Source organism: Lates calcarifer, linkage group LG5 (assembly GCF_001640805.2).
Source record: "Lates calcarifer isolate ASB-BC8 linkage group LG5, TLL_Latcal_v3, whole genome shotgun sequence".
Lineage (NCBI taxonomy): Eukaryota > Metazoa > Chordata > Actinopteri > Centropomidae > Lates > Lates calcarifer.
In genome coordinates, this window is record NC_066837.1 from 15,305,726 (window position 1) to 15,331,833 (window position 26,108).

Here is a 26,108-nt window from a genome sequence, read left to right on the forward strand (position 1 = left end):
TATACACTTTTTTATGTGTTTTATTTTTTTATTTTTATATATTTTGTAAACTAAAAACTGTAAACTATCTGTCTCTTCCATTTTATAGCGCTTATAGGCAGTTTTTCTTGGAGAATTTACAAAAGCATTATTAAGTATTAAACGTCTTTTTTACTCAACTATAAACGGTTCATTAAAAACATTCTATACATACATAGATTAAATCTATTAACAGCATTAGTAGCAGTAGTAGTAGTAGTAGTAGTAGTAGTAGTAGTAGTAGTGGTGGTGGTGTTGGTGTTGGTGGGAACTTTCGTATTCGAACATTTTGTTCCGTCGAACTGTTTTTGTGAAACACCGGGGAGGCGCATCGGCGGACTTTTTGATTTCAGATTTCTGTTCGACGGAAAGCAAATGTTTATAGTTAGCGATCTAAACATTTAATTCTGTGACGACGCTTAATTTCGCTGAACCGCTCACCTGGGATACACGTTATGAAATAATGAATAATGAAACTAATGTCATGTTAACTGTCATCCACTTACACACACGTTTGTTGAAAACTCTGCAACTTCTTCAGGATGAGCGCGTCGGGTCCTCCTCCGAAAAAGAAAAGCTACATGGGGCAACACCAGATCAAGAAGAAAAAAGGGTAAGTTTAAGTCACAGTTTCACTCCATTTCTATTCTTCGCTGATTTACAAGAATTATGACCAGACCCCTCCTGTTGCCAGGAGACCTCTAAAATCTTTGAAACATGTCTATTCATGAACACCAGTCTTACCTGTGACGAACATGCATTTTTTTTTTCCTGACCGCAGCTTCCAGGCTCCCGGTGAGCCAACAGACGGAGACAGACTGTCGCAGGAAACCCGTTATCTGTCAGACAAAACAAACCGACCAGAAAACAATAGCAGACACAGCCTTTTGGTGAGTGTGACAGCACGAGAGCAAGTTTTCGTCATCTCTTTTTTCACTCATGAGGTTGATCACAAATTACCTGAATCTCATGAGTTTTCTGCCATAGGGTGGAGGCAGCAGCAGCAGCAGCAGGAGCAGTGTTCCTGCTGGGAGAATCCACATTAGCTCTTGATGAGGAGATGCTGCAGGTGCTGGATGCTGTCGACCCTGTAAAGCCTGCAGATAACAATGCTCGTCCAGCAACAGTAAACAGAGATGCACGGGAAGAGTCAGCGTCATCATCTGCCTTTGCCCCGTCACGGTCTCTCGCACCAGTTGCACACAATAAGAGGGAGAGTGACAGAGTTACAAGCCAGGGACCCAGCAGAGCCCCCAGCAGCCCCAGTTGGTGTAGCAGTGATGGTAAGAGACCAGGGTGGACAGCTGACTGCAAAGACCTCGCTCAGAAGCTTCTCTTCAGCGAGGATTTGGAGGAGGCAGAGCGTGCTCAGAGGGGTCCAAAAAGCGGCCCGTCGGTGCCTGTGTCTGTCTGCAATAATGGTCAAGAAATAAAAAACAGTCAGCAAGCAGGCAGCTCCAACATGTGAGTCTGAACCTACACATTATCACCCTGTTTTTCTGTAGTTTCTGTTATCTTCTGTACTTTTCTGTCATCAAATGTTTCTCTTACTCACTTCGTTTGAGCAGGCAGAAGCGTACCTCCAGAAGAAAGAGCTCCCCTTTTAGGAAAGAGGAAAGTGCATCGACTAAGAATGCTGATCCACCTCTTGATGTATCCAGGGACTACATCTTGTTCAGCCCCACGCGCCTCGCCGCTGCCATGAAGAGGGCCAAACTCCAGCAGTCATTACAGAATCAGTCTGCCTCAGTTCTCACCATCCCCACTGGATTAGAGCTCAGTACTCTCAATGACACTTTACCACAGCCAGGTAAAGTATTTTACATCATAAAACCTTCATGTAGGCTGTTATTTCTTTATAGACCCTGATATCAGTTTGATTTATTGTCATGTGCAAAAGGAGTATGTTATGTGTGCTCTATTGTAGGCATTGCCTTGTGTGCTCCCTTGGAACAAGCTGAAAAGCTGCTGTTATCCAGTTGGGGTTTGCCAAAACCTGTCCTGGAGCGCTACCAGAAACACGGAGTGACTCACATGTTTGAGTGGCAGGCTCAGTGCCTCGCTGTCGGACAGGTGCTGCAGGGAGGTAACCTGGTCTACTCTGGTAAGAAGATGAATGTTGCAATAAAGCGATTCATGGAGTCAGTCAATATAATTCTTATAGTTTTATTCACTCTGCTGCAGCTGTTTTCAGCTTTATTTTCCCTCTTTCTCAGCTCCCACTAGTGCTGGAAAAACTCTGGTGTCAGAGCTGCTGATGTTGAAGCGTGTGCTGGAGACTAAAAGAAAAGCTCTCTTTATTTTGCCATTTGTCTCTGTGGCCAAAGAAAAGATGCATTATCTTCAGGTGAGGGAGAAGTGGATAGAGGGATACCTCATGCTGTTATGAATAAAGTGTTGTCTCTGTGTGTGTGTGTGTGTGTCTGTCTAACAGACTTGTGTCTTTGCACCTGCAGAGTGTATTTGAAGAGGCAGGAGTTCGCGTGGAGGGATATATGGGCAGCACTTCAGCTGCTGGAGGGTTCACAGCACTGGATGTGGCTGTTTGCACCATAGAAAAAGCCAACTCTCTGATTAACAGACTCATTGAAGAAGACAGCATGGGCCTACTAGGTAATACATCTATGCTGATTGTGTGTAAAGCTGAGATAAGCAGCTGATTTATCAAATCAGTTAGGAAATTGACAGAAAATTAATCTGGCGCAGTTTTAATAATCAGTGGATCATCACCTCTTGAGTTTCTGAAGTGTGAGAATTTCCATACATTTTATAAATTAAAAAACTATTTGACAAAAAACAATGGATTAATCTCTGTTGCAGCCCTAATTGTGTATGTTCGTGAATATAGAACACAGAGTTAGGGTTAGGGTTAGTTTAAAAGTGTGTGTTATGTTTGTGCTGGCAGGTATGGTGGTGGTGGATGAGTTGCATATGGTTGGGGATTCTGGAAGAGGATACCTACTAGAACTGCTCCTGACCAAAATCCGCTACATAGCACAGAAGCAAAATGTCACAGGGTCTGTTTGTCTGTCTACATCTTTGTCTTAATGTACAGTGTTTAAAAATCCTGTTAATGAGTTAGTAAGTCTGTCAGTATATTTTTATCTACAGGTCTCTGTCAGAGGGTGTACAGATAATAGGTATGAGCGCCACCTTACCTAACCTCTCCCTCCTGGCGAGCTGGTTGGGTGCAGAGCTTTACCAGACAGACTACAGACCCGTACCCCTGCAGGAGCATCTCAAAGTGGGCTGCAACATCTACGACAAGTGCCTCTCCGTGGTCCGGCAGTTCGCTCCTGCACTCCACATTAAGGTGATCTAGATGGAGAGATCATCCGATATGTGCATTATCATGATTGATGCATACTTTCTCATGGACCAGTAATGTAATCATTTGCTGTAATCGCCTCCGTTTAAAGGGGGATGACGACCACATAGTGAGCTTGTGTTATGAGACAGTGAGAGAGGGCCACTCTGTCCTGCTCTTCTGCCCCTCGAAGAACTGGTGTGAGAAACTGGCAGACAGCATCGCTAGAGAATTCTACAACCTCAGACATAATGGTACGTCAGAGTGAGGTGAAGTAAAACTGTTTTGAAGATAGTTTGTGTTGCGATGTGTGATCTCACGCACACACCACGTAGAAGTGATATTCATGTGCATTTCTTGTGTGATGTGGATGAAGTTCTTTAGACTACAGTACCTTTCTTTCAGATCGTCAGGGCGACACGGACCTCCAGCCAGTGTGTCTGGATCAGGAGGGACTAGTTGATGTCATAGCCCAGTTGAGACGAACCCCCGCCGGGATAGACCCCATCCTCCAGCGGACTGTGCCATGGGGGGTGGCCTTCCACCATGCAGGTGAACATGCTCACACAACCCCATAACCACTACCAAAAAACTGTTGGCTGAAGAATGGCAGGGTCATTGTTGTCCACTGTGCAAACAAGACAGATGATTCATACTTTCTTACACTGTAGGTCTGACGTTTGATGAACGTGACGTGTTGGAGGGAGCTTTTCGTCAGGGCATGGTCAGAGTCCTGGCTGCCACTTCTACCCTCTCTTCAGGGGTAAATCTCCCAGCCCGCAGGGTTATCATCCGAACCCCGACTTTCAATGGACACTTGTTGGATCCGCTCACGTACAAACAGATGGCTGGACGGGCAGGGAGAAAAGGAGTAGACACTACAGGTATGGAGTGAGAACGGGGCAGAAAAAAAGAAGGAAAAATGGTAAAGAGAGAAGATCATCACTTGAAAAGTTAATTTGAAACGAGTCATTTTGTTGTTTCCCTTTCAGGTGAAAGTGTGTTGGTTTGTAAGGAGGCAGAGCGTCAGAAAGGTATTAGTCTCATTAAGGGTGCTCTTCAGCCAATCAGCAGCTGCCTGGTGAGAAGGGAGGGGGAAGGTGTCACCACTAGCATGCTGAGAGCAATCCTGGAGGTATGATCAATGTTTAAATGAACACAGAAATGACTCACAGACTGTATGTAAGTCATGTCCTGCTCACAGTGACAAAAAACTATCTCTGCCCCTAATTCATCTATTCCCAAATCACAGATCATTGTCGGTGGTGTAGCCAGCACTCCACAGGATGTGAGCTTGTATGCTTCGTGCTCTCTACTGGCTGCCAGCATGAAATGTGACAGCAAACGCAAATCAAATGAAGAGACCAACAAAGGGGCTATTGAGGCCTGTGTAGAATGGCTGATGGAGAATGAATTTATTAGCATCCAGAAGGACGGACAAGGTACTGCCACAACTGCCACAGTGCTATCTTATTATGCGCCACGTTGTGATGGAAATAGACCTCCAGAAATGAGACTGATTCCCTGGTAACAGCTGATATCTCACAAAAGTGTTGCTACAATTTGGCAAGAAAGTGCTTGTAAAGGAAAGAGAACATGTCCATAGATATACCTCTTATGTCTTATGCTTTTTTTTTTTTTACCTTTCACCATAACAATAACTACTGCGATGTGTCTTCATATCCAGAGGAGCGGTACTGTCCCACTCAACTTGGTGCTGCCACCCTGTCCTCCTCCCTTTCTCCGCCGGAGGCTCTAGGAATATTTGCAGATCTCCAGCGTGCCATGAAGGGCTTCGTACTTGAAAATGATTTGCATATTCTCTATCTGGTACACATGCACACATCCTGTATTATAACAACAACAATAACTTTTTGTTAACTTAATTCGCTCCTTATTAACCCTGAACCCTCACCAATACATCCCTACTGGTAACTAAATCTTAATTCTAGTTTTTGACCAGTCGTCACAAAACAAATGTGTAAACTCTCCTCAGATCACCCCGTTGTACGCAGAATGGACGACCATAGATTGGTATCAGTTCTTCTGCCTCTGGGAACAGCTCTCGTCATCGATGAAGAGAGTAGCAGAGCTGGTGGGCGTTCAGGAAGGTTTTCTCGCACGGTCAGTCAGCGGCAAACTTGTCGCCAAGACAGAAAAGCAGCGCAGACAGATGGCAATTCATAAACGGTAAAGCACATATTTATGTTAACTACACATGCTATATGTATTCTATGTAATTGTATTGGCTTATAGGGCTTTTGTCCTTCACATCTTTTCTTTGTTATCACTTTACAGGTTTTTCACCACCCTCGTACTACAGGATCTGGTGAACGAGGTGCCTTTGGGAACAGTGGCATCTAAATACAACTGCAATCGTGGGCAGTTACAGTCTCTGCAGCAGTCTGCCTCCACATATGCAGGTACGTGCTGAAGAGCAATGCTGATTGCATTTGGGAGCACAGTGTACAGCATTTCTACAGTCTACAACACAGGACATGTTACACTGTAGAATATACTGAATTCTATACAAGACTTTACAGTAAAAATGGAAGGCAGTAACAAGTATAGTAACTTGATGCAAGAAGCTGGAGCACTTTAGAATGATGTATATACAGCACAGGCTTCACTCTATTAGCTGATGTTTCGGGAACCTATATGCTTTCTCCACAGCCACGTATCCATGGTTCATAAGTGCTCATACTTCTTGCATCAAGTTACTGTGAGAGGGTTCATGAGGTCCTGGTGTAATTTAGTCTCAGTAGGCATATGCTTAAATGTGGCCCAGAACAAATCTGTCTGGGTGTGAGTCTATATCATATGAATGATGGTGCTCATTATCAATGATCGATGCAGACACACCATTAAACATTAAGAAATCCAAAGCCAAAAGAGTTATTGCTCAGTATTTGCAGCTCCCACTTACTCAGTCTTTCACTTTCTGCTCTCCCTCAGGTATGGTGACAGTGTTCTGCAAGCGTCTGGGCTGGCACAACATGGAGCTGTTATTGTCCCAGTACCAGACCAGGCTGAGCTTCGGAGTTCAGAGGGAGCTGGTCGACCTGGTCAGGGTGTCCCTCTTGAATGCAACACGAGCCAGAGCGCTCTACGCACAAGGGCTTTGTACTGTTGCTGAACTAGCCAGGGCTACTGTGGCTGATGTGGAGAAAGCCTTAAGGAATGCAGTCCCGTTCAAGAGGTAGGCGTGTGTATGTTTGCGTGTATGTTACATTAAGACATAAATGCATATTAGGTAAACAAGTACACAAGTCACTTGACAGCACACAGGCATAAAAAGGGCTGTCAGCAGGGGGAAGATAAAGCATATCACTTAGTTTGGTTCCACCATCAGCTTACACACATAAACTTTCTTTGATGAAGTTGTGAGTAAAAACTAGACACTTGCACAATGCAAAAAGGCCCCAATGAAAACTCATAATTAATCAATTAAAAGTCTACCCTAAAGAACTGGGCTACAGAGACAGTATTTACGTTAAATACGACTATAAACGTGCACTAACATGTAGGTACAACAAATTTAATCTCCCTCCTATCAAATCAATGGTGCACTGTCTGTTTTCCTCAGCTCTAAACGTGCAGTGGATGAGAGTGAGATGGAGGCGGCTGAGAGGCGGAACCTTCGCTGTGTCTGGGTGACTGGTGGACGGGCCCTGACAGAACAGGAAGCAGCCACTGAGATAGTTTCTGAGGCAAGGCTCCTCCTTCAGGAAGACCTGGCCCAGCTGGGGGTTCGGTGGGACCCGACAACACTTCCTCCTGGGGCGCCTGCCGGCAGCAGCCCTGACGACCATCGCAGCAAAGATACAGAAACCTCATCTGGCTCATATCTCAGTTCACAAGAAGCACAGACTGACAACACTAAAGGCCGCCAAGAGGAAGACAGGCACAGGAAAAGTAAGGGTAGAGAGACTGGCAGACAGAGAGAGGAATATAAAAGTGAGAAAAGAGTGGCTGGTAAAAATATGGAGAAACCAGAAGGAGTGCAAGAGAAGTCCAAACCTGTTGAGAAGGAAGAAAGTGGAAGATTGGAGGTGCACAGAGAGGAGGACAGGATAGACCCAGAAATCAGACAAGCACATAATGAAGTACCAGTGGAAAGCGGCAAAGAAACAAAGACAGCTGAGACAAATAAAAAGATGTCCATGACAAATGAAACAAAAAATCTAGAAGAAACACAAGGAAGACAAAAACACACAAAGTCAGAGAAGGAAGAGGAGGAGCACAAAAAATCAGAAGGGAGAGGAGTCCAGAAAAGTGGCACAGGTACAGTCTCAGTCAGACCAGGGGGTCAACCAGCCAAACGGCCCATCCCTGAAAGGAGCCTGACACAGGAATTGGATGAGATTGTATCCAGCCCTCAGCCTCAGTCGCTGCTAGATCCTCAGCCCTCACCTTCTCCTATGCCACCTCCTCGCTTCAGAGCCCCGATATCCCGGGTAGAAGAACAACAGAGTGTTTCCACAAGGACTTTAAGAGGAGATGGCTGCACAGGTGAGGCAGCGAGCCCTGTGCAGCCAGGTAGACTAAAGCACTCAAGAGCCCTAAGCAGAGTCCTCTACTCCATACAAACCGACAAATGCCTACAAGATAATGTAGAGACTGCAGCCCAGGTGTCTACCACTAGCCCTGTGCTACAGACTCCTGCCACAGTTTCTGCTCCTACCAATGCAGACACATTGGACACATCTCCTGCGTCTGTTTCTCCCGCCTCATCTCCCTTATTCTCTCCTGAAGCCAAGCGAAGAAGGATAGAGGACAGACAGGTAGAAAAGTTCTCATCTCCCGAGCTGTACGCAGGAGACGAGAGAGATGAAGAAGTTGAGGGAGACGTTAAAAAGGGAGAAGAGAGTTTTGGTGACAGCTTTGAATTGGACACTCAGACAGAAAGAATCATTGTTCAACAGATGTATCAGCAACGAAATGGGAATGACAGAGGAGGGAATGAGATGGTAGAAACAGAAAAGATGACAGAGGAGGAAACAGTAGGAAAAGCTGTGGGGCTGGAGGGTGACACAGATGACGGAAGAAATGAGCTTGACCCTGACAACGCATGTCCAAGATTCAATATCTCTCTCACAGATAGCCAGATGGAGCTCATCCTTAACACCAGCCACCAGGTGACTGACCAGAATCAATAATTATAAATGGATTGCAAATAAGGAATACTGTATAATTAAATGTTTTGACTCTTTAATAAGAATACACTTTTGTTTTCACAGATTTTCCCTGGTCCTGGCGGTGGCGATCATGTGGATGAGGATAAAAATGAAGGTGGTGGGGATGATAACGAAGCCTCTACTGGCAATCAGGTTGCCTCTGAGAGTCTTAACAGAAGCAGTAGCTTCCTCTTCGACAGCCTGTACGATAGCTCTCTGCTGGCTGGTCTGAGCCCACAGCAGATCCTTGACCAATCCGATGAAGAGGAATCTGTCGGCCAGGAGGTGAGAGACGAGCGCCCTCTTCCGTCAACCCAGGAACGACGACGCAGTGAGCTTCTCGCCAACCAGGAGGCAGAACAGCAGGAGGCGATCCAATGGGGCGAGTCTTCCTTCAACCTGTCAGAGTGGGGAGACTCGCTGTTTGTGGGCGAACATTTTCTGGAGAGGCAAAGCTTGCTCAGACTTGCAGAGAGAACGCTAAAGGAGCAAGAGGACCGCCATCATGATGCTCAGCAAACCAACGCAGACCGTGTTCTGCCCGAAGATCAGCTGTTAGATTCACCGAAGGAACCCCGTCAGATACAACCTGACTGTTTTTTAACTCAAAAAGAGTGTGATAAAGAAACAGCTAAAAATGTCACTAATGGTAAAAATGACAATAAACCAGACAAGACACAGGGAAGGATGAACGAAGAAGGGAATCAGGTAGAGAGAAAGGAAGCGAAAATGAATCTTTTGTCAGATAACATGCCTGAAAGTACTCTTCATTGCAGCCCTGGTTTACAAGAGATCTTTGACCGTTGGCCTAGTATGTCTGACCAGTCCTGGCAAAACACTACAACAGGCCACGCAGCCACACACACTGCTGCTGCAAACACAGTGGATGCTTCAGATCAACCTCAGCCTTCGATACAAGCGGGTGGAAAAAAGGGAAAGCTAAATGTGCAGCCTGCTGCTGCTGACAGTGATTCTCAACTGGCACAACCGTCCACGCATGATGCTGTGAATGTAAGAGAGAGACCAGGATCTGCCGGTGACCTCATTCCCCCCACCCAGGAAACGCCACCTGTCACACCCAGAGTAAAACTGACCACAACCTCGATCCAGTCGCCTCTCACCGCCCAGCCAATCAACCAGTCAACTCCTTCAGCCCTTCCTTCACGGAAACCAACAGCCCAGAAATACCGTAAATCCCACTCAGGACACAGTAGTCCTCTATCAGAGGCTGCTGACACTAAACCCCAGACAGGGCAACCAAAAACACTACCTGAATTCCAGCTGAAGTCTGTTACACGCTCAAGTTCAAAAACCAAACTCCTGCTACACGGCGACCAGAACCTCAGCCCTCCACCACGCTCTCCTTCTCCATCCTCTCCCCAGCTGAAGCCTCCATCTGACGCAGAATCGCCCGTGACTGATGACGGATTCACCCTACAGCTGTCCCAGGATGCTTCACTCTGTCCCAGCAACTCCGGGACCTTCTCCATCATAGACGTAGCAAGTGACCGGCGCCTCTTCAACACTTTCATCAAAGAGTGGAAAACAAAGGAGCGTTACTCTCTGGCTTTGGCCTGCGAAAAGAGGGAGCACATACAGCAGCCTGAGGGGGAAATTGGAGGGAAACACAAGAGAGGTAACCATGAAAATGATATTAACCTACAATAAGTCAGCTACAACACAAACAACTGTTATACTCCAAATAGCCTGTGTTGAATGCAGTCTCCTCAACCATGCATGTGTTATCTGTGCAGCACCAGCAGCTCGTCAGAAGCTCAACAGGACTGATGGTTTTCCAGTAAGAGACAGTGATGGTCTGGTGTTAATTGGACTCTCTGTCTGCTGGGGGGCAAGAGATTCATATTACATATCTCTGCAGCAGGAGCAGAGCAAAGGTATCAACACACACACATACATGTACAAGCACACAATCAAAAAAAAAAAAAAAAAGTTCCCTTAATTCAGCACTTTTCTATCAATCCTCAGGTCTGAGCTCCAGTCTGGCCCCTCCTCCACTGGATGACGATTTGCCAGTAAGCGAGAGGCTGGGGCAGGTGAGGTCCTGTCTGAGCAGGCCGTCGGCTGGTCTTAGAGGGGGTGTGGTTGTCACATATGACATTATCCAGGTGTACAAGACACTAGTCCTGAGCTGTGGCATCAGCTTGGCGGGCAACTGTGAAGACCCAAAGGTCAGGCAGAGAAATCAGAAGTGCACAGTGTTCATCCACATTCAGATCTTTGGAACTTACCTCTGAGCCTTTACTTTGATCTAATGTCAGAAACAAACTTTTGTTGAATGTTTACCGTAGGTGGCGTGCTGGCTGCTGGACCCTGGCAGTGAGGAGAGGACTCTACCCAACATGGTGACTGTCTACTGTCCCGAAGAATTACCTCTGCTGGATGGACTCGGGAGTGCGCATGCGCACTGTCCTCGTGTTAGGGCAGCGACCAAGAGTGTGCTTGTGCATGCTGTCATGAACCACCTCACCGGTCTGCTGGAGAAAGACAGCATGCTGGGTATTAAGAGTACACAGTCATTCTGCATTCTGAGTATTGTAGAAGAACTGTTAGTGGTTTAATGTCCTGTACTTGCGTGTCAGATTTATTCAGGAGCATTGAGATGCCTTCCCAGGTGTGCTTGGCTCTGTTGGAACTGAATGGAGTGGGCTTCAGTGTTGAGGAGTGCGAGAGACAAAAACATGTAATGCAGGCCAAACTCACAGCGCTGGAATCTCAGGCGTACAACCTGGCTGGACACAGCTTCTCCCTCACCAGCATTGACGACATAGCACAGGTTCAATGCATCTTCTTCTCTATCCCAGCAATGTTTTTGAAACTAATTCCAAATTAAGTGGTAGTTACAGTTTTCCAAACTTGTATTTGCTAGGTGTTATTCTTGGAGCTCCACCTGCCTCCAAATGGTGATGTGGGTGGATCAAAAAGTAAGAAGACTCTGGGCTACACCAGGAGAGGCGGTGGCAGAGTACGGCTTGGAAAGCAGTTCAGCACCACCAAGGTGAGTTTACTTTGCCATCAAGTAATACTGTCTATACTGTCTGATAACACAATATGTGAGATATGTATATACACTATTTTTGAACTGAATTGAAATAATGTTCACAGGACATTCTGGAGAAACTTCGCCCCCTGCACCCATTGCCAGGTGTGATTCTGGAGTGGAGGCGGATCACTAACGCCCTGACAAAAGTGGTGTTCCCCCTGCAGAGGGAGAAGCAATATCACCCTACGCTGGCCATGGACAGAATATATCCCATCGCCCAGACACACACAGCCACAGGTAAAACACACACATAGATACACAAAGACATGACATCACTTTACCATTTGTAACAAGTTTGATGTTGACACACCTTGAGGTCATTTTTAAATTTCAAATAATCTTTTCTGAAGTAACTATACCACATGCAGTGACCGAGCTCGTTCTGTTTTTAGGCAGAGTGAGTTTCACTGAGCCCAACATACAGAACGTCCCCAAAGACTTTGAGATTTGCATGCCCACAGTGGTAGGTGAAAGCCCTCCTTCACAAAATGGCTGCCAGATGACCACCAAACCAGGGTAGGTATTATCTCTGAGCCAGCGCTTCTTAAAGCAGGGTCTTGGGGACTCAAGGGGGCCTTTGAAAGGCTTCCAGTGTGTTCTCAGTAAAATGAGAAATGTCATTAAAACACACCAACCACATGGTACACTGAAATACATAAGCATGTCAATTTATAAAACTACAAGCTGAGTCAGTGGGTGCCTTAAGTATAAAATGTACTCATAATGCATAACATTGCAGGCTAATTGTGAGTGTTAATGAACATTATGACATGAGTTCCTCCACTAACAGTCACTAGCATGGATAGAATGAGATGGTTTGTCATAATAATGATTTTACTCTTCTGTTACAGAAAGAATAGACGTTCTGTGGCACCTTCAGTTACAGGTGGAGCTGCAGAACAAGGCCCTGCCTTCTCTGTCAGTATGAGACATGCCTTTGTACCTTTTTCAGGTGAGTATGATGATGTGTGGGGGATGACCTTTTCTGTCTATAACTTTGCCTCAGACTGTTGTGTCAGCCTCGTCTCTTTGCACTGTGCTGCAGGTGGCATGATACTAGCAGCTGATTATTCCCAGCTGGAGTTGAGAGTATTGGCTCACCTGTCCAAGGATCAACGACTTCTACAGGTAGGTGGTTTATGCATTACTATAAATGGTAAGAAAACACTGTATACACAAACATGAAACAAGAAATGACAAAGCCTGTGTACTCACCAGGTCCTGAATGGAGGAGCGGACGTGTTTCGCTGCATCGCTGCTGAGTGGAAAGGCGTTGACCCAGAGACTGTGAATGATAGCCTCAGACAACAGGCAAAACAGGTACAACTTGACAGGAGAGAGACGATAACGTTGACATGCATGTATTTTCAATGGGAAGCTTACCACTGTGTCCATATATGTATGTCTGTGCAGATTTGCTATGGCATTATCTATGGGATGGGAGCCAAGTCTTTGGGAGAGCAAATGGGAGTGGAGGAGAATGATGCAGCCTGCTACATAGAAAGTTTCAAAGCCAGATACAAAGGTATACGCATTTCTATTTTAGCTAGAATTATACCTATACAACTAGCTGTTCTGAATGCTTTTATTACATATCCATTTTTTTTATATTTTTGTGTATGTTATATATATATATAAGATATCAAAATTGTGAGTATATATACATGTTAAGTTCCAAAAAGTGGGCCTCCACAAGTTAAACAGATATACTGGGAAGACCAACTGAATTAGTGCCAACATAAATTTAGCTGACTTAAATTCCTACTCAAGAAACGTTAAACTTCCCTGTTCTGTGTTCTTGTATTTCAGGGATCAATGCTTTTCTTAAAGAAACAGTAAAGAACTGTATAAAGAACGGCTATGTTCAGACTCTGATGGGCCGAAGGAGATACCTACCTGGAATCATCCAACACAAATACACACATTAAAGCACACGTAAGCATGCTAGTCCATCACAACTTGACAGAATTTATTTGTAAGCTGTGAAATATGAAATTAATTCCACATTTCATAACATCTGAGTGTTTTTCTCTTCCTCCCTCACTCAGGCTGAGCGCCAGGCAGTGAACACGACCGTTCAGGGCTCAGCAGCAGACATTGTTAAACTTGCCACTGTGAACATTCAGAAGCGGCTGCGAAAAACATATCCTACTGCTCCACTGTCTCACCAGCACACACACTCAGGTAACGCACACTTAACTGTCATCAAGCACTACACACAGACAGTCAGTCACCTCCTACAGTTTCAAAGCCTGTAAATTAATCATGTGGGATAAAGTCAATTCTGACTGTTTACATACTGTTTCATTCAGGTACCAGTCAGTACAGGGCTGGGACGTCTCATCTGAGAGGAGCCTTCTTTGTCCTGCAGCTGCATGATGAACTCATCTATGAAACTAGAGAGGAAGACCTCATACAGGTATGGGCATTATTTCCTGGATTGCAGTAGTTCTACTTAAATGCTAAAATGTTTCAATGTGGATGATATTTATCTGAAAAGATGTTATTTCTTGGCTGAGAAAACAGGTAAAGTCATGGTTAAATAAGTCTCATTATTAAGTCTCATCTAACGCTAAAAGGAAACAGAGCCATGAAATGACCACTTCAGTATTTGTTGGGATGTCCAATTAACAATGAACCTGAAAACAACAAACAAAAAAAAATCTCGGTAGCTTTTTCTTTAATGCAGTGTATTTCCTTTTTAGCACATGCAGAGAAACACAACACAGTCTGGAAAAGACTACATGCATACATAACTCTTTGTCTTTCTCCCAAACCCCTGTCTGTCAGGTTGCTCAGATAGTCAAGAGGGAGATGGAGTCTGCAGTAAAACTGTATGTAAAGCTTAAGGCCAAAGTCAAGGTGGGACCCAGTTGGGGGAACCTGCAGGATCTAGATCTATAATGTGAATGTTTTAATGTTTGATATCACAATCAAATACCATGTAGTTGCTGCTGTAAGTTCAGTGATATATGTCCATACTATAATTTGTACTAAAATGTAACATTTTTTTAATCAATACACTGGCAATAATGAAATGTAAGATAAACCCATGATTGCTCTATGAACTCTAAGTGAACTATTGAATGTATTTATAATTCTGTTTTCTGATGTACAGTGTCACAAATTATAGATTTTTGTGAAAAAAGCTAATTTTATTCATAGATATCTCAATACTTGACATGAAATTTTATGTAAGATGATATCCTGTTATGTAATAAATTGAAAGTATGTTTGGAAGCTGATAATGTTTTTCTCAATCAATCATTTAGTCTTTGAAATGTCAAAAATAGTGAAAAAAATGGTCATCACAACTTGCCAGAGCCCAAGGGTGACATGTGGAAAGGTCTTGTTTCATTCAACCAAAAGTCCAAAGGTATTCAGTTTATTCTGATATATCACCAAGAAAATCCTCAAGCAAGAGACTGGAACTGGAGAATGTTTAGCATAAAATGACTGAAACAATAATCGATTAACACAAAAGACTATTTTTCTGTCGATCGACGGATTGTTTCAGCTCTACTGTGATGCATTTAAAACAAAGACTCGGAGCAGTTTTAGTCATGAGGACATCCTGAAATCTCACATTTTATTGGACCATTGGTTGAGTTGTCGGTCACAAGAACATACATCATTGTCACTCATTAACACTGTTTTGTTTTACACTTATGACATTCACTGCACAGAAGTGTTGTCAGTATGATAGACGTTTTCTGTGCAAAGCGAAATTCACCACCTCTGGTAAATGAGCGGAGATATAAATGTGGTCGAGGAATCAAGTTTGTGTGACTTCAGTCTTAATTGTTTTGAAGACGCAGATGATAATCTGTTAGTGGCCTGTGTCCTCAGGCGGATCTCAATAACCTCAATACAAAAAGCTGGATTTTCAAATGATTCCACTGAAAACTACACTGACATTATTGCCAATATGCAGACCATTTCAAAGACCCTTTCCACAACCTTCAACTGGAACTAAACAGGAGGGCCATTTACACCCCTGGATAAACACTTTTGGGGATGACTTTTGTTCAGTGTTGATTAACAATTAACCAGTGCACCATGACTCAACAGAGCTCAACACAGGCTCAGTTTGACACAAAAAAGTGACAAAAATGAGTAACAAGTAAATAAATACACGTCATGGACACACATCAATAAACAAATGCAAGAAATAAATCATGAACAGCAACGTTTTTTTTTTCTTTAAATAAAAGGCGTTTTTAAAAGAGTAGGAGTGTGATCCTAGATGTTTCATGTCTGTGTGAAAGAGCTGTTGAGCTCACGCCATTACTTAAGAACATATTGTTTACTCAATGTGATAACTGACGTCAGAGCAGTCATTACCTAGGTATTTAACCCGATAGGTAAGACCAGCAGCTACAACTAATAGGTGGTTTTACCCATATTAAGTGCACCACACATCGGCTATGTCCTTTGACACACATCATTTGACTGGGGAGCAATGTGATAAAACTGCTGCTTTTCTTAAGCATTGATCATCAAAAAGACAGTGAGTTATCCCAAAGAACTGACATCAACCCAGTAATGAAGCACATCAAGACGCAGCTGTGTGCATTGCCCTTAAATATTTGGGTAACACCCACACCCCATGATATAAATGTGTTTTTATGAGGCAGTCGTCAGAGTGATGATAAAAAGAGAACAATCATCCGCAGACACAATGATAAACAGTATCTTTGGTGGTTTCGCCGTTGTTGCACCTTTGAGTTATACAACAAATATTGGCTTGACCTGTTGCTATAAGGGGAGATGACCAACAACTGGCAAATTTCTGTGGTTGGCAACATTTTCAGAACCAATGAGAGGACTCTGAGGAAGAAAAAGATGTGACGCCTACAGACATTAGACTAATGGGGCTGTATGCTGGGAGTACGCAGGTTTGTGTAAACATAGTTTTAAGTCAGACTCACTGCCACAAACAAAAAAAAGGTTATTAATCAATTAAGGCATCGACACAGGCGGAGCTGTGTATTTCACCAGAGTAGAAAACAGAACAGAGAAAATATATGTACACAGATACAGTTAAGTGCTACTCAAGCAGCCTCGTGTTCCACTGGCTAGATCTGTGGCAAGAAAAACTGGGACCAGGACTGGCTATTTCTTGCTCCATGAAGTACAGGGGAGGGGGGATCTGCTGGGGCCAGGAGCTTTGCCCTTGTCAGGTAACATCCCAGAGGGAAAGCTCTTGGCCCTGGCCCAGGTTATTGGGGTACAACAATTTACATGAAAGAGAAGTAAGGACACAAGAGGTTTGAGGACAACATTTAGAAAGGTGTCAGGGCGTCTCTCCATCGCGGGTGAAGTAGTACCTGACAGGTGGACCGGGGAGGTCCTCGTCTCCATCTGCCTCCGGAGCGAATGACACAGTGAGGTCGACGTAGCGGCGGTCCACTGATGGCTTGATTAGCTTCTGCATCCTGTAGAGAGTCAGAGGCAGATTTAAGTGCATCTGTTCAGTGTAGACAACAGATGAAACATTTTAATATACTTTGCAGTTGGGTCAGAAGAGCACAAAAACAAGATCTGACAGGTTTGGGACGTTTGCCAAAAACCATTGGTCTAGTAAAGCTCCAAACATAAAGATGGGAAAAGAAAATCTCTTTTTAGGTAAAGTACTCACGTCAATTTAAGTCTCTTCGAGTGTCCTGGCATCACAGGCACATAGAGCATCTTTACCCCATGGACGACCATAGTGGGTTCAATTCCATACTTTTCCTGACATAAACATCATCAACAACATGTTATTTGGCAAAGATACAACATTAAGAAGCTATCAGAAACCTCAGGGAAAATACAATAATGTGGTAACTGTAACTGCATCTGCATCGCTAATACACCAACACAATACAAGTAATATTTCTCACCCTCACTGCATTCATCAAGTCAGAGAGAGTGAAGTCCTCATGGCCAAAAATAGTCCAACAGTCCCAGATAGAGAAGTAGATGTTGTCCCTGGGAAAGATGTTGTAGAACTGTCACTACTTTGCTTTGTTTTCTCACATTTAAGTAGCGTGAGAGACAGTGACAAAATGTATACATGCTCCTACCTGATGAGTGTCCGTTTAACTGGGGCAGGCTCAGTGAGCACCACTACAGGGATGGCCAAGTTAAAGAAGCAGTTTTTGAAAGATTCAAACCCGTATCCTCCAACCACCTTGATCAACTCGAGGGCCACCTGAGTACGTCAAAAGAACAACACACAAAAGTCTGAATAAATAGACAAAAAGAAAGTGATTGTCATATTATCAAGCAGTTAAAGCTGAAATCAACATTTCCCCAGTATCTGTAGGTGTAGCACCATTGGCACCAACTTGGAAAGACAGCCTAAACGTTTACAAGACAGTTTCAGTGCATAAGTAACAGTGAGGTTCTCACCAGTCCAGCCACAGCAGCTGTTGCCGTGGCGATAGCAGGGATGATTTTACCGGCGATGCGTTTGGTCTTGAGTCTGTCAGCTGGCTCGATGGAGTACATCCTCGCTCTGAGGGCAGATGCTGATGCGACAAAGTCCATGTGGCCGTTGCTGTCATCGTCCTTTTCGAACTGCAGTGGACTCATCTGTAAGCTCTCTACAGAAAGTGTGAGAGCACAGACATTATCACACAGGATATAATAATGATATTTTCATCAAATACCATATAAACCATATGTTTACAATATATAAGATCAGCTTTGAATTGTAATGGTCATTTTGAGTGTTTATGTACCTGGCGTGACGCTGTTAGCAGCAATGGCCTGCTCCAGCTGTGTGATGGCCTCTCGCTCCTCTTCACTGCTTTGAGGCATCTTCATCTGATCAGGCTTCTTTACTGTTTCATCAGTCTCTATACACTGGAAGGAACAGGTGCACAACAATCAACAAGAGTATGATATCTTTACACTCTGAAATCTCAGATCAGTAGAGAAGCTTACTTTCTCTGAGGGTCTGTACTCGGGAATCTTGACATCTGCGAGAATCCTGCTCACTGTCTCTTCAGAGAGATCCTGAGAGATAAAAAAAAAGTTTAGTCAGTCAGTGAGTGTGTGTGTGTGTGTGTTTGAAAAAGTGTATGTGTGAGTGTTCATGACTTACCTTTTCTGAGTATGGGATGTTATAAATCCCTGCGAAAAGCCGGGCAGTGCTGACAATGAAAGTGAAGTGCCTGATGGGAATAGAGGAGGGTTTGGCAAGCTTAGATATGAAACATACACAACACAAGAAAGTCTTGAACTGTAATATAAAACAATATAGTACTCACAAATTGTCTTTCAAGTCAAAATCAATAGGTGCTGGAGGTCTTTTTGGAGACTGCCAAAACAAACCTAAGGATGAGGATAAAGTTTTTATCATGTATCTTACATTTACGTACACCTTACACTGTAGATATATATTAAATTTCTGTGAAATTATTTGCTTTATAGGAACAAATGTGTAATAATAAAAACTTACTTCCATCTTTTAACCTTGTGTCCAGGGGGAAAGAATGCAACAGTTGTATGGCCTACATGAAAACAATATTAGTAAACAACGCATATCATGTTGTAGAGCTTGCACCAACACCTACATATGTAAGATCTATTTGTTATGAATATGTATTTTCAAGTAGAGAATGATTACCTTTCTCTTGAAATACTTTTCAAATTTCAGACGAGCAATAGCAACGCATTGTTCCCACTGGCTAGGCCGTCTGCTTAGCAGCTTAATGACCTGAAATGACCCCTCCAGACTTTCCCCTGCCTGTATCCTCTGCAAACACACAGACCAATGATCTTTCAAAACAGTTTTTCATTGAATGAAGTATTACGTTACTGGTGTATATTAACAAAGGCTATGTGTAATAAATGAGATATACACTTTAGTCCTTACCTGTAGCACCACTTCAGCCGAAGAGTGGGTCAGCCAGAACGAGTTGTACATGGAGGGCTTGTGGGCAAATGCATTCTCAAACTACATGCACCCGAGGAAAGAAAAAAAAATCTAAATTAGGACAGTACACTGAGAGATACTTAAAATAAAAAGAATCATCACATGCAACATGAAAGAGGAATTCTGTTGGACTTCAGGCAGACCTTGTCTCTGGCCCACTGGATGGTGTGCTCTATGACAGAAGGGAAAGACTTGAGAGTGCAAAATGGGATTTCCTCCTCTGGGGGATCTCTCTAGAAAGCAAAGGAAAAGTAGAAGCACTGAGGTCTGCACTGAGGGTAGTCTGTGCCTATGAAGTGACTGGATAGGAAACAAACTCAAGCAAAAAAAAAAAAAGGTTTCACACTTGCAAACTCTCAGACACACTCACATGGCTATTGTAGGACTCTGTCAAATTTGGCACAATGATCTCTGTGTGTCCTTTAGTTCCCATGGTGCCAGAGTCCAGGAGAGGTCTCTGATTGGATACACAGCGACTGAAAATTCAATACATGCAGAAACACAATATCAGTATTCGGCCATACTGGTAAGTATTTCATGAAATCCCTCTGAATGTTTTACATCATATTGATTGTATCACTTTTATATTTGCACCAACCTGTCCACATATCTCCGGGCCTCCACGTTATCCAGCGCGGTGACCACTAGGTTCAGGCGGGAGTAGAAGGAATCACTGTAGATGTTCTCAGTAGCCGGACACACCTTGTTGAGGTGAGCATCCACATGCAGGTCTGGGTTGATGTCGTGAGTGGCTTCTGCTGCTGTGGTACTCTTCGGTTTCTGAGACAGAGAAAAGAAAAAAATGGGTATTAGTGTGTGTATATATGGTGGGTGTACTGATTATGATTTAGTAATTTAAAATTGAGTGTACAGAAAGAGGACATGCATTCACCTGTATATGATGTGGTCTGAAGAGAAACTGCCTGTTGAGGTTGGACTTTTCTATAAGGTCTGGGTCCTGTGATGCACACCTGAGGATGGACAGATATGGTGCAAGAAATTTCAATAAATTTAAATATACTGAAATATGTACAGAAATGCAGTAAGACAGCAAAACAAGGAAGGAAGAAGGGCTCACCTCTCCTGAACTCTTGGCCAATCCAACCCCAAGCAGAGCAAAGTTTTTTAGCATCTCACACCCTATGGCACCACAGCCAACCTGGAAGAGAAGACATTGTGGGGTTTACTGAAGACATAAACCTTAAAATGATTCAAAATGAAAGATACCTTCAATATGCTGAGAAAACCTCACCATGAAGACCCTGAGCTTGTGCAGTTCAAGACACATTGATTCACCAATGCAAGCTCGTAATCCATCGTATCGATCGCCCCTGGGGAAAAACTCCTCTGGGGAGAGAGACTGAAGGGGCTTGACAACTTCGATGGCATCAAGGTAAAACTAAACACAGGACAAACAGAGAAGAGGATACAGTAGAGAGTTGAGGGAAAATAAAAAAATTGATGCAAACATTTTGTAAAAACTATTAATAGTTTCCATTGTATTCCAAATTTAGTAACCTACCCATTGCTGCAGTGGTGCAAACTTCCCTGTGATGGCCTTAAGAGCTTCCTGGCTGGCTAGGCCTCCTACAGCTGCTGCTAACGGAGAAAGAGTTCCCCTTGCCGTCGTTGACAAGCAGCGCACCAGCTCTGCATTAACGGGAGCCTGGGAGGAGAAAGGGAGAGAGGGGGAAGGAAAAAAGAGATGTTATAGATGATGACACCTCTGCAGACCCAAGAGAATGACAGAACAAGGGATAAAAAAAACTCACTTTGTTCTTAAGAGTAGCATTCACTTCCTCAGTCAGTTTCAGTAAAACCTCAGCATCCTGTAAACACCTGATGGCATCAAAGTAAAACTGCTCACAACTGAACATGTCACATTTCAACAACTTCACACACTGTAAACAGCCAGGACAAATGATATCCTCAGGTACTGTTGGGATACAGAGAGTAGAGTAGCAGATTGGATCTAAAGAGAGAGAGTGAGAGGTAGAGAAAATATTGTATTTACCCAGTGTTGGGAAGTCTACTGTGTTGCTCCTGGAAGGTGTCCAGCGCTAACATGGCTGCATGAATCTGTAGTGGAGCCTGATGGGAAGATGTGAGAGAAGAATGTGAGGAAACAAGTTCACGTTCAAGTTGTGTTAACCCAGGAAAGATAGCAGACACACACGGAAGAAACTACGATGGCAGAAGGATGCTGCTAGTCTGTCAACATCTGCGTTTCTTTTACTTTTTACAATACAATGTAATGCTAGTGTTCAGTTAAACACTCACCTCTGGTTTACTGAAGTCTGGGGTCATGACCTGAGGATCACACAACTGTCTCTCTATTGTTTCCTGAAATACACAAATGCATAAATGCAAAGACACGCGCGCGCACACACACACACACACACACACACACACACACACACACACACAAAGAATGTTCATTTTGGCAAATGTATGTTTTAAGGTTCAGTTGTGATGTCAGTGTTTTATATAACAAGATAACTTACAAATCTGTATGTTTTAGGGGTTTTCACCAGGACGAAGAAACCTCCATGTACATATGGTAGTAATTGGGATGTATCTCCTATTGCAAAACTGTGAGGGGAAAGGACTAATACCACACATGCAAACAAAACACACATACACAAACAAAGGACAAACATGGTTTAGATTAGATTACTATGCTATTATGTCACATTATACAGAAAACATCTCACCAAATCTGCTCTTAGAATAGTTCAACATGACAAAAGTAAAAGAGTACTACTTGATATAAATACTGAACACAACCATATTCTAAATGTTGTTGACACCACTGCTTGGTCTGTGTTAAACAATTGCAATAATAAACCTAAAGAAAAAAGCTCAGCAAAAAGCTTTAATGTACTGAAACCATTATCTACAATGTAGACATAATACCTGAGACCTGCCGTGCAGTGCCGTTGAGTTCCACCATGCCATTGACCTCTCGGAAGACGACACTCTGGCCTGTCTGTAGGCCATGGGGCTGGTTGTCCATGCAGGTTACCACCCCGGGACTGTCCTGAAGGGGCAAAAGTCGTAAGGGGATTTGCTAAATGTAATCACAACGTCTTTGTGGACTGGTTTCTAAAGGAGAATAAGAAAATTGCAGTTTCTAGATAACACAACCTCACTCTTCCAAGAAATGTAGCTCAATATTAGTAAGAAATACATTCTCTCCAATTAACAAAAATAAAACAGAAAATCAGATAAACATTTCTGGAAGTAAAGTTACAACTGCTATTTTTGTGTACATGTTATGGGCCCTAGAGGATTACCTGAGTGATACTTTGGATGAAAATCTCCTTGGGCTCCTCTCCTGTGGGATCGGACACCTCAAACTCCTCTCCAAAATCGCAAAACACCCGTACACAGATGCCATATGCATCACAGCCAATGAACTGGCAGGGACAAAAAGGCAACAAAGGTTTGGTTAATATTTGACTGTTTGTGTGCTCCACATGTACAAGACATGATTCAGCTCGTGTTCTGTAATGTATAACCACTGCAGAGGCTGTAGACTTACTCTGATGGGGGGTTGTTGTGAGTGGCAGAACTCATTTACTCTCTTCTGTAGGCTCAGCCTGGCTTCAGTCAGAATCACACACTATGGGAGAGAGCACAGCAGGCAGTCAGACATTAGGTGTTTTCTGCTCTGGATAGATGCGAATTAAAGTTACAGTCAACACCTAGATCCATCTGCATCATCCCTGAAAGTTTTGTCTAATCCTAACATGGTTTGGGAGTTTGAAAGTTTGACTCTTAACTGTAGCATTCCCACCATGAGAGAGAGGATTAGTGTTCACTCAGTTTATCATCATGCTGCAGGAGTGGTTTGAGAAGCTATTATTAACATTTTCTGACTTTTTCACCATGACAGTTTGTCTCTGTTGGAAACTTCTATGAATCCAAGCAGACGACAGCTTCTGTTCTCCATGAAAACTGACAACGAACTTTACAACCACATTACAAGTCTATGGGGGTTTGGGCATTTTCATACATATATACAACATAACTTTCTAATCAACAGGGGGACTGCAGGAAAACAATTTTACTGAGTGACTAAGAACAACTCATTCAAGGTTGGTCACAACCCAGATTGTGAAAAGCAATACCTTACCTGATACTTGCTGAGAAAACTGAGATCAGTGTCATCATCAAGAGCAGAGGAGGACAGGTCAACATGAACATAAGGGTTCAACTCTGCAACCCGAGGGCACACCGCCTCCACTCTGAGGATGTAGGAGAATGTGTAAGACACAGACAAAGAAATGGGGATATAGAGATATAGAAGTGTTTGCCTGTGTGTGAAGATTTCAGTCAAAGTGTGAGTGTGCACTATTTTCAGGGAGTGAGTACAGTCAGAGGGTAAGAGGAGGAGTCCAGATTGGTGGTGTACATTACCTCTGTCTCTGGTTCAACACATCCTCCTTGCGGATAAAGAAGTTAGAGCCCAGATCCCAGGTCTCACATTGCTTTGTGTCATGAAGGGTGACTGCCTGCACACACACAGAGCGCACATGTACACAAAAACAGTTGCTAAAAGGCACTGGGAGGACCAATTTTCAAGACGCTCCTGATTAAAACTTTATGTACTGTCATGGTGTTGAACAATCATAATATGTAGTGAGAGTGCATACCTTCACACCAGCCAGGACAATGTTCTTTGCTGTAAAACCAGAGACCAAGCTGTTTAGTCTCAAATCACAGTTGGCAATGCAGATCAAATTAATACCATGGTACTAAATATCTTACAGTGTTGTGGCACAAAAAGTATAATACCCTACCTATCTCTATTCCCAGTCCTCCCATTCCACTGAGAAAGACTGATGACTGGGCCATCTGGTGCATAGCACTGTCTCCCAGCACATATCGCTGGCGGCTGAAGAGAGGGAAGAAGAGCATGTGTGAGGGAATGTGCTAGAGACAGATCAAGAAGGAAAGAGACCAAGTGCAATAAATGCACCTGCTGCAGAATAAAGCACAGCACTGTCATTTTCCTGTCTGGGCTGCCGTATAACGTGATCTATACTTTCAAGTGAATTAATACGAGAGCACAAAAAAAAAAAATAATAATAAAAAATAAAAAATAAATAAAAAAGGTAGACTTGCCTGTAAAGAGAGTCGTCAATCTCCATCGAGTCTGCAGCCATGCTGGGAGGGGAAGAGGGGGGAATTCAACTGTCTGAGAGATAACGACTATACCTATCAGACACATAAAAACACAGTGATTACAGAAGCCATAAAACGTTTTAGTTGTTAGCGGCATATCTAAACCAACGCCCTTCTGTATGTTAGCTAGGTGGCTAACTAACTGTAAATGCCAGCTAACTGTAGTTGCCAACACCGGCAATGCTGTTGACAACTGTAAGCCGCGTCACAAGGTAAAGAAACTGACTTGAACTAACAAAGCGACGTGTTATAAGAGTCAAAGATTACAGCTGTTAGCTCGCTACGTTAACGCTGGTTGATTTGTGAACCTGCTGAGGAAAGCTTAGCTGCTACAGCTAGCTAGCACTGAGTGCCACTGCTGCCTGGTGCCGGCGGCGAGGACAGTTGTCATAAACTCGTTAAAAGTGATGACACACACGTTAGGCTACAAATAACTCCCCAGAATAGACAACTGTTTTAGGTATAATCATTCTACCAAGCAATATGGGGGAAAATGTTACTGATATTGTTAAAAATAGACAAATAATCATACGCAGCTACCTGTCAGTTTGCGCGACGAGTTACAGCGAATGAATGGCTGTGACTGGTTAAAAACTTGGAGTGATTCCGGGTTACCACAGTCACATGACCGAGGTCATCCAATAGATTCACAGTGCTTTACACAGGACTACACTTGAGATTATTTATTTACTTTTATAAGTGTCGATATCAAACACTGCACTACAGGAATACTATGGCTATTTTCTCTTATTTAAATTTAAGAATATAAGCCATTTTCATGGCTTATGTTCATCATCGTGCATAATAATACTTGCTGGGGTGTTATACTCAGTTGGCAGTTTATTAGGAACACCTGGCTAAAATCAGTGCAGTCTAACGCAACAGTCCTGCGATAAATCCTGCCCACATTAGGGTTATATATTTTGGAACATATAGTTTGTGGTGCTGTTGAACTGTATTGCGTTGTGTTGACACCCTATTCAAACCAATGAGAATAGGCTAAACAACTCTTACATGGTATAAAGCAATGCAGTTCAACATAATCACAAATTGCATTATATTAAGGAAAAACAAAAAAGTAAAGAAAGTTAAAAAGGAAACAGAATTGTGAGATACCTGTTACATTATACACATAATTTCAAGCTGGTTCATCTTTAAAATGTTCAGTATATCTCCCAGCTGCCTTAAACTGAGTTAACTGAACTTAGTTTGGTATTTAGAGAAAAAATAGCTCCAGTTGGGAAAGCAAAGACAGATAGCTGAACCAGTCCCAGCCGGAGAGACAGAACAGAAAATACAAAACAGAGTTTGGGATTTCCACTGTGTAAAGAAACAAAGGTCAACAGCCAAGTGAAACATTTACACCCCACCACCTACCACTCTGAAAACAAGTCTACTGCTGTCTTTAATACATTTGTATAATTTGTG

The 26,108-nt window shown here is 43.3% G+C and overlaps 2 protein-coding genes and 2 long non-coding RNA genes across 4 annotated transcripts; 1 reads left to right on the plus strand and 3 right to left on the minus strand.

Annotated features, from left to right (window-relative positions):
• Nucleotides 1-525: 525 nt before the first annotated feature.
• Nucleotides 526-1,119, minus strand: LOC108896561 (uncharacterized). The gene is made up of 3 exons (XR_001963136.2): nucleotides 979-1,119; nucleotides 763-857; nucleotides 526-595 (listed from the first exon to the last, which is right to left on the minus strand). It is a non-coding gene; the product is annotated as an uncharacterized LOC108896561 (long non-coding RNA).
• On the plus strand, nucleotides 985-14,811 carry polq (polymerase (DNA directed), theta). The gene is given in 34 exon segments (XM_018695739.2): nucleotides 985-1,482; nucleotides 1,587-1,828; nucleotides 1,946-2,122; nucleotides 2,235-2,365; nucleotides 2,475-2,631; nucleotides 2,924-3,035; nucleotides 3,130-3,331; nucleotides 3,438-3,579; nucleotides 3,731-3,877; nucleotides 3,997-4,209; nucleotides 4,318-4,460; nucleotides 4,578-4,767; nucleotides 5,013-5,155; nucleotides 5,322-5,515; nucleotides 5,624-5,748; nucleotides 6,281-6,524; nucleotides 6,912-8,463; nucleotides 8,566-10,138; nucleotides 10,257-10,397; nucleotides 10,489-10,691; nucleotides 10,812-11,019; nucleotides 11,103-11,296; nucleotides 11,390-11,518; nucleotides 11,626-11,800; nucleotides 11,956-12,079; nucleotides 12,415-12,515; nucleotides 12,609-12,691; nucleotides 12,782-12,883; nucleotides 12,977-13,088; nucleotides 13,373-13,467; nucleotides 13,469-13,498; nucleotides 13,612-13,747; nucleotides 13,876-13,982; nucleotides 14,354-14,811. Coding segments are annotated over 34 exon segments (8,145 nt in total). The 5' UTR covers nucleotides 985-1,078; the 3' UTR covers nucleotides 14,468-14,811.
• Nucleotides 9,940-10,575, minus strand: LOC127142483 (uncharacterized). The gene is made up of 3 exons (XR_007813259.1): nucleotides 10,471-10,575; nucleotides 10,162-10,341; nucleotides 9,940-10,027 (listed from the first exon to the last, which is right to left on the minus strand). It is a non-coding gene; the product is annotated as an uncharacterized LOC127142483 (long non-coding RNA).
• Nucleotides 14,812-15,118: 307 nt separating the features above from the next.
• On the minus strand, nucleotides 15,119-25,289 carry uba6 (ubiquitin like modifier activating enzyme 6). The gene is made up of 32 exons (XM_018695741.1): nucleotides 25,221-25,289; nucleotides 24,621-24,713; nucleotides 24,296-24,390; nucleotides 24,149-24,177; nucleotides 23,913-24,007; nucleotides 23,629-23,740; nucleotides 23,035-23,115; nucleotides 22,787-22,909; nucleotides 22,407-22,530; nucleotides 21,995-22,098; nucleotides 21,771-21,833; nucleotides 21,505-21,581; nucleotides 21,263-21,329; nucleotides 21,013-21,156; nucleotides 20,743-20,889; nucleotides 20,524-20,649; nucleotides 20,383-20,448; nucleotides 20,089-20,270; nucleotides 19,861-19,966; nucleotides 19,634-19,723; nucleotides 19,431-19,511; nucleotides 19,182-19,310; nucleotides 19,014-19,065; nucleotides 18,823-18,886; nucleotides 18,657-18,726; nucleotides 18,497-18,568; nucleotides 18,292-18,415; nucleotides 17,960-18,153; nucleotides 17,632-17,759; nucleotides 17,449-17,536; nucleotides 17,205-17,299; nucleotides 15,119-17,001 (listed from the first exon to the last, which is right to left on the minus strand). Exons 2-32 carry the CDS (start codon nucleotides 24,659-24,661, stop codon nucleotides 16,860-16,862), a joined length of 3,111 nt encoding a protein of 1,036 aa, XP_018551257.1. The 5' UTR covers nucleotides 24,662-24,713; nucleotides 25,221-25,289; the 3' UTR covers nucleotides 15,119-16,859.
• Nucleotides 25,290-26,108: the final 819 nt, after the last annotated feature.

What these genes read in the sequence shown, in the direction of transcription:
- uba6 (XM_018695741.1), bottom strand. Translation starts at nt 24,661, where the DNA reads ATGGCTGCAGACTCGATGGAGATTGACGACTCTCTTTACAG. An exon ending in TTTGACTTGAAAGACAATTT is followed by an intron (nt 18,727 to 18,822) that starts GTGAGTACTATA and finishes TATTCCCATCAG; the next exon opens with GCACTTCACTTTCATTGTCA. An exon ending in GTTAAACGGACACTCATCAG is followed by an intron (nt 17,537 to 17,631) that starts GTAGGAGCATGT and finishes CATCTTTCCCAG; the next exon opens with GGACAACATCTACTTCTCTA.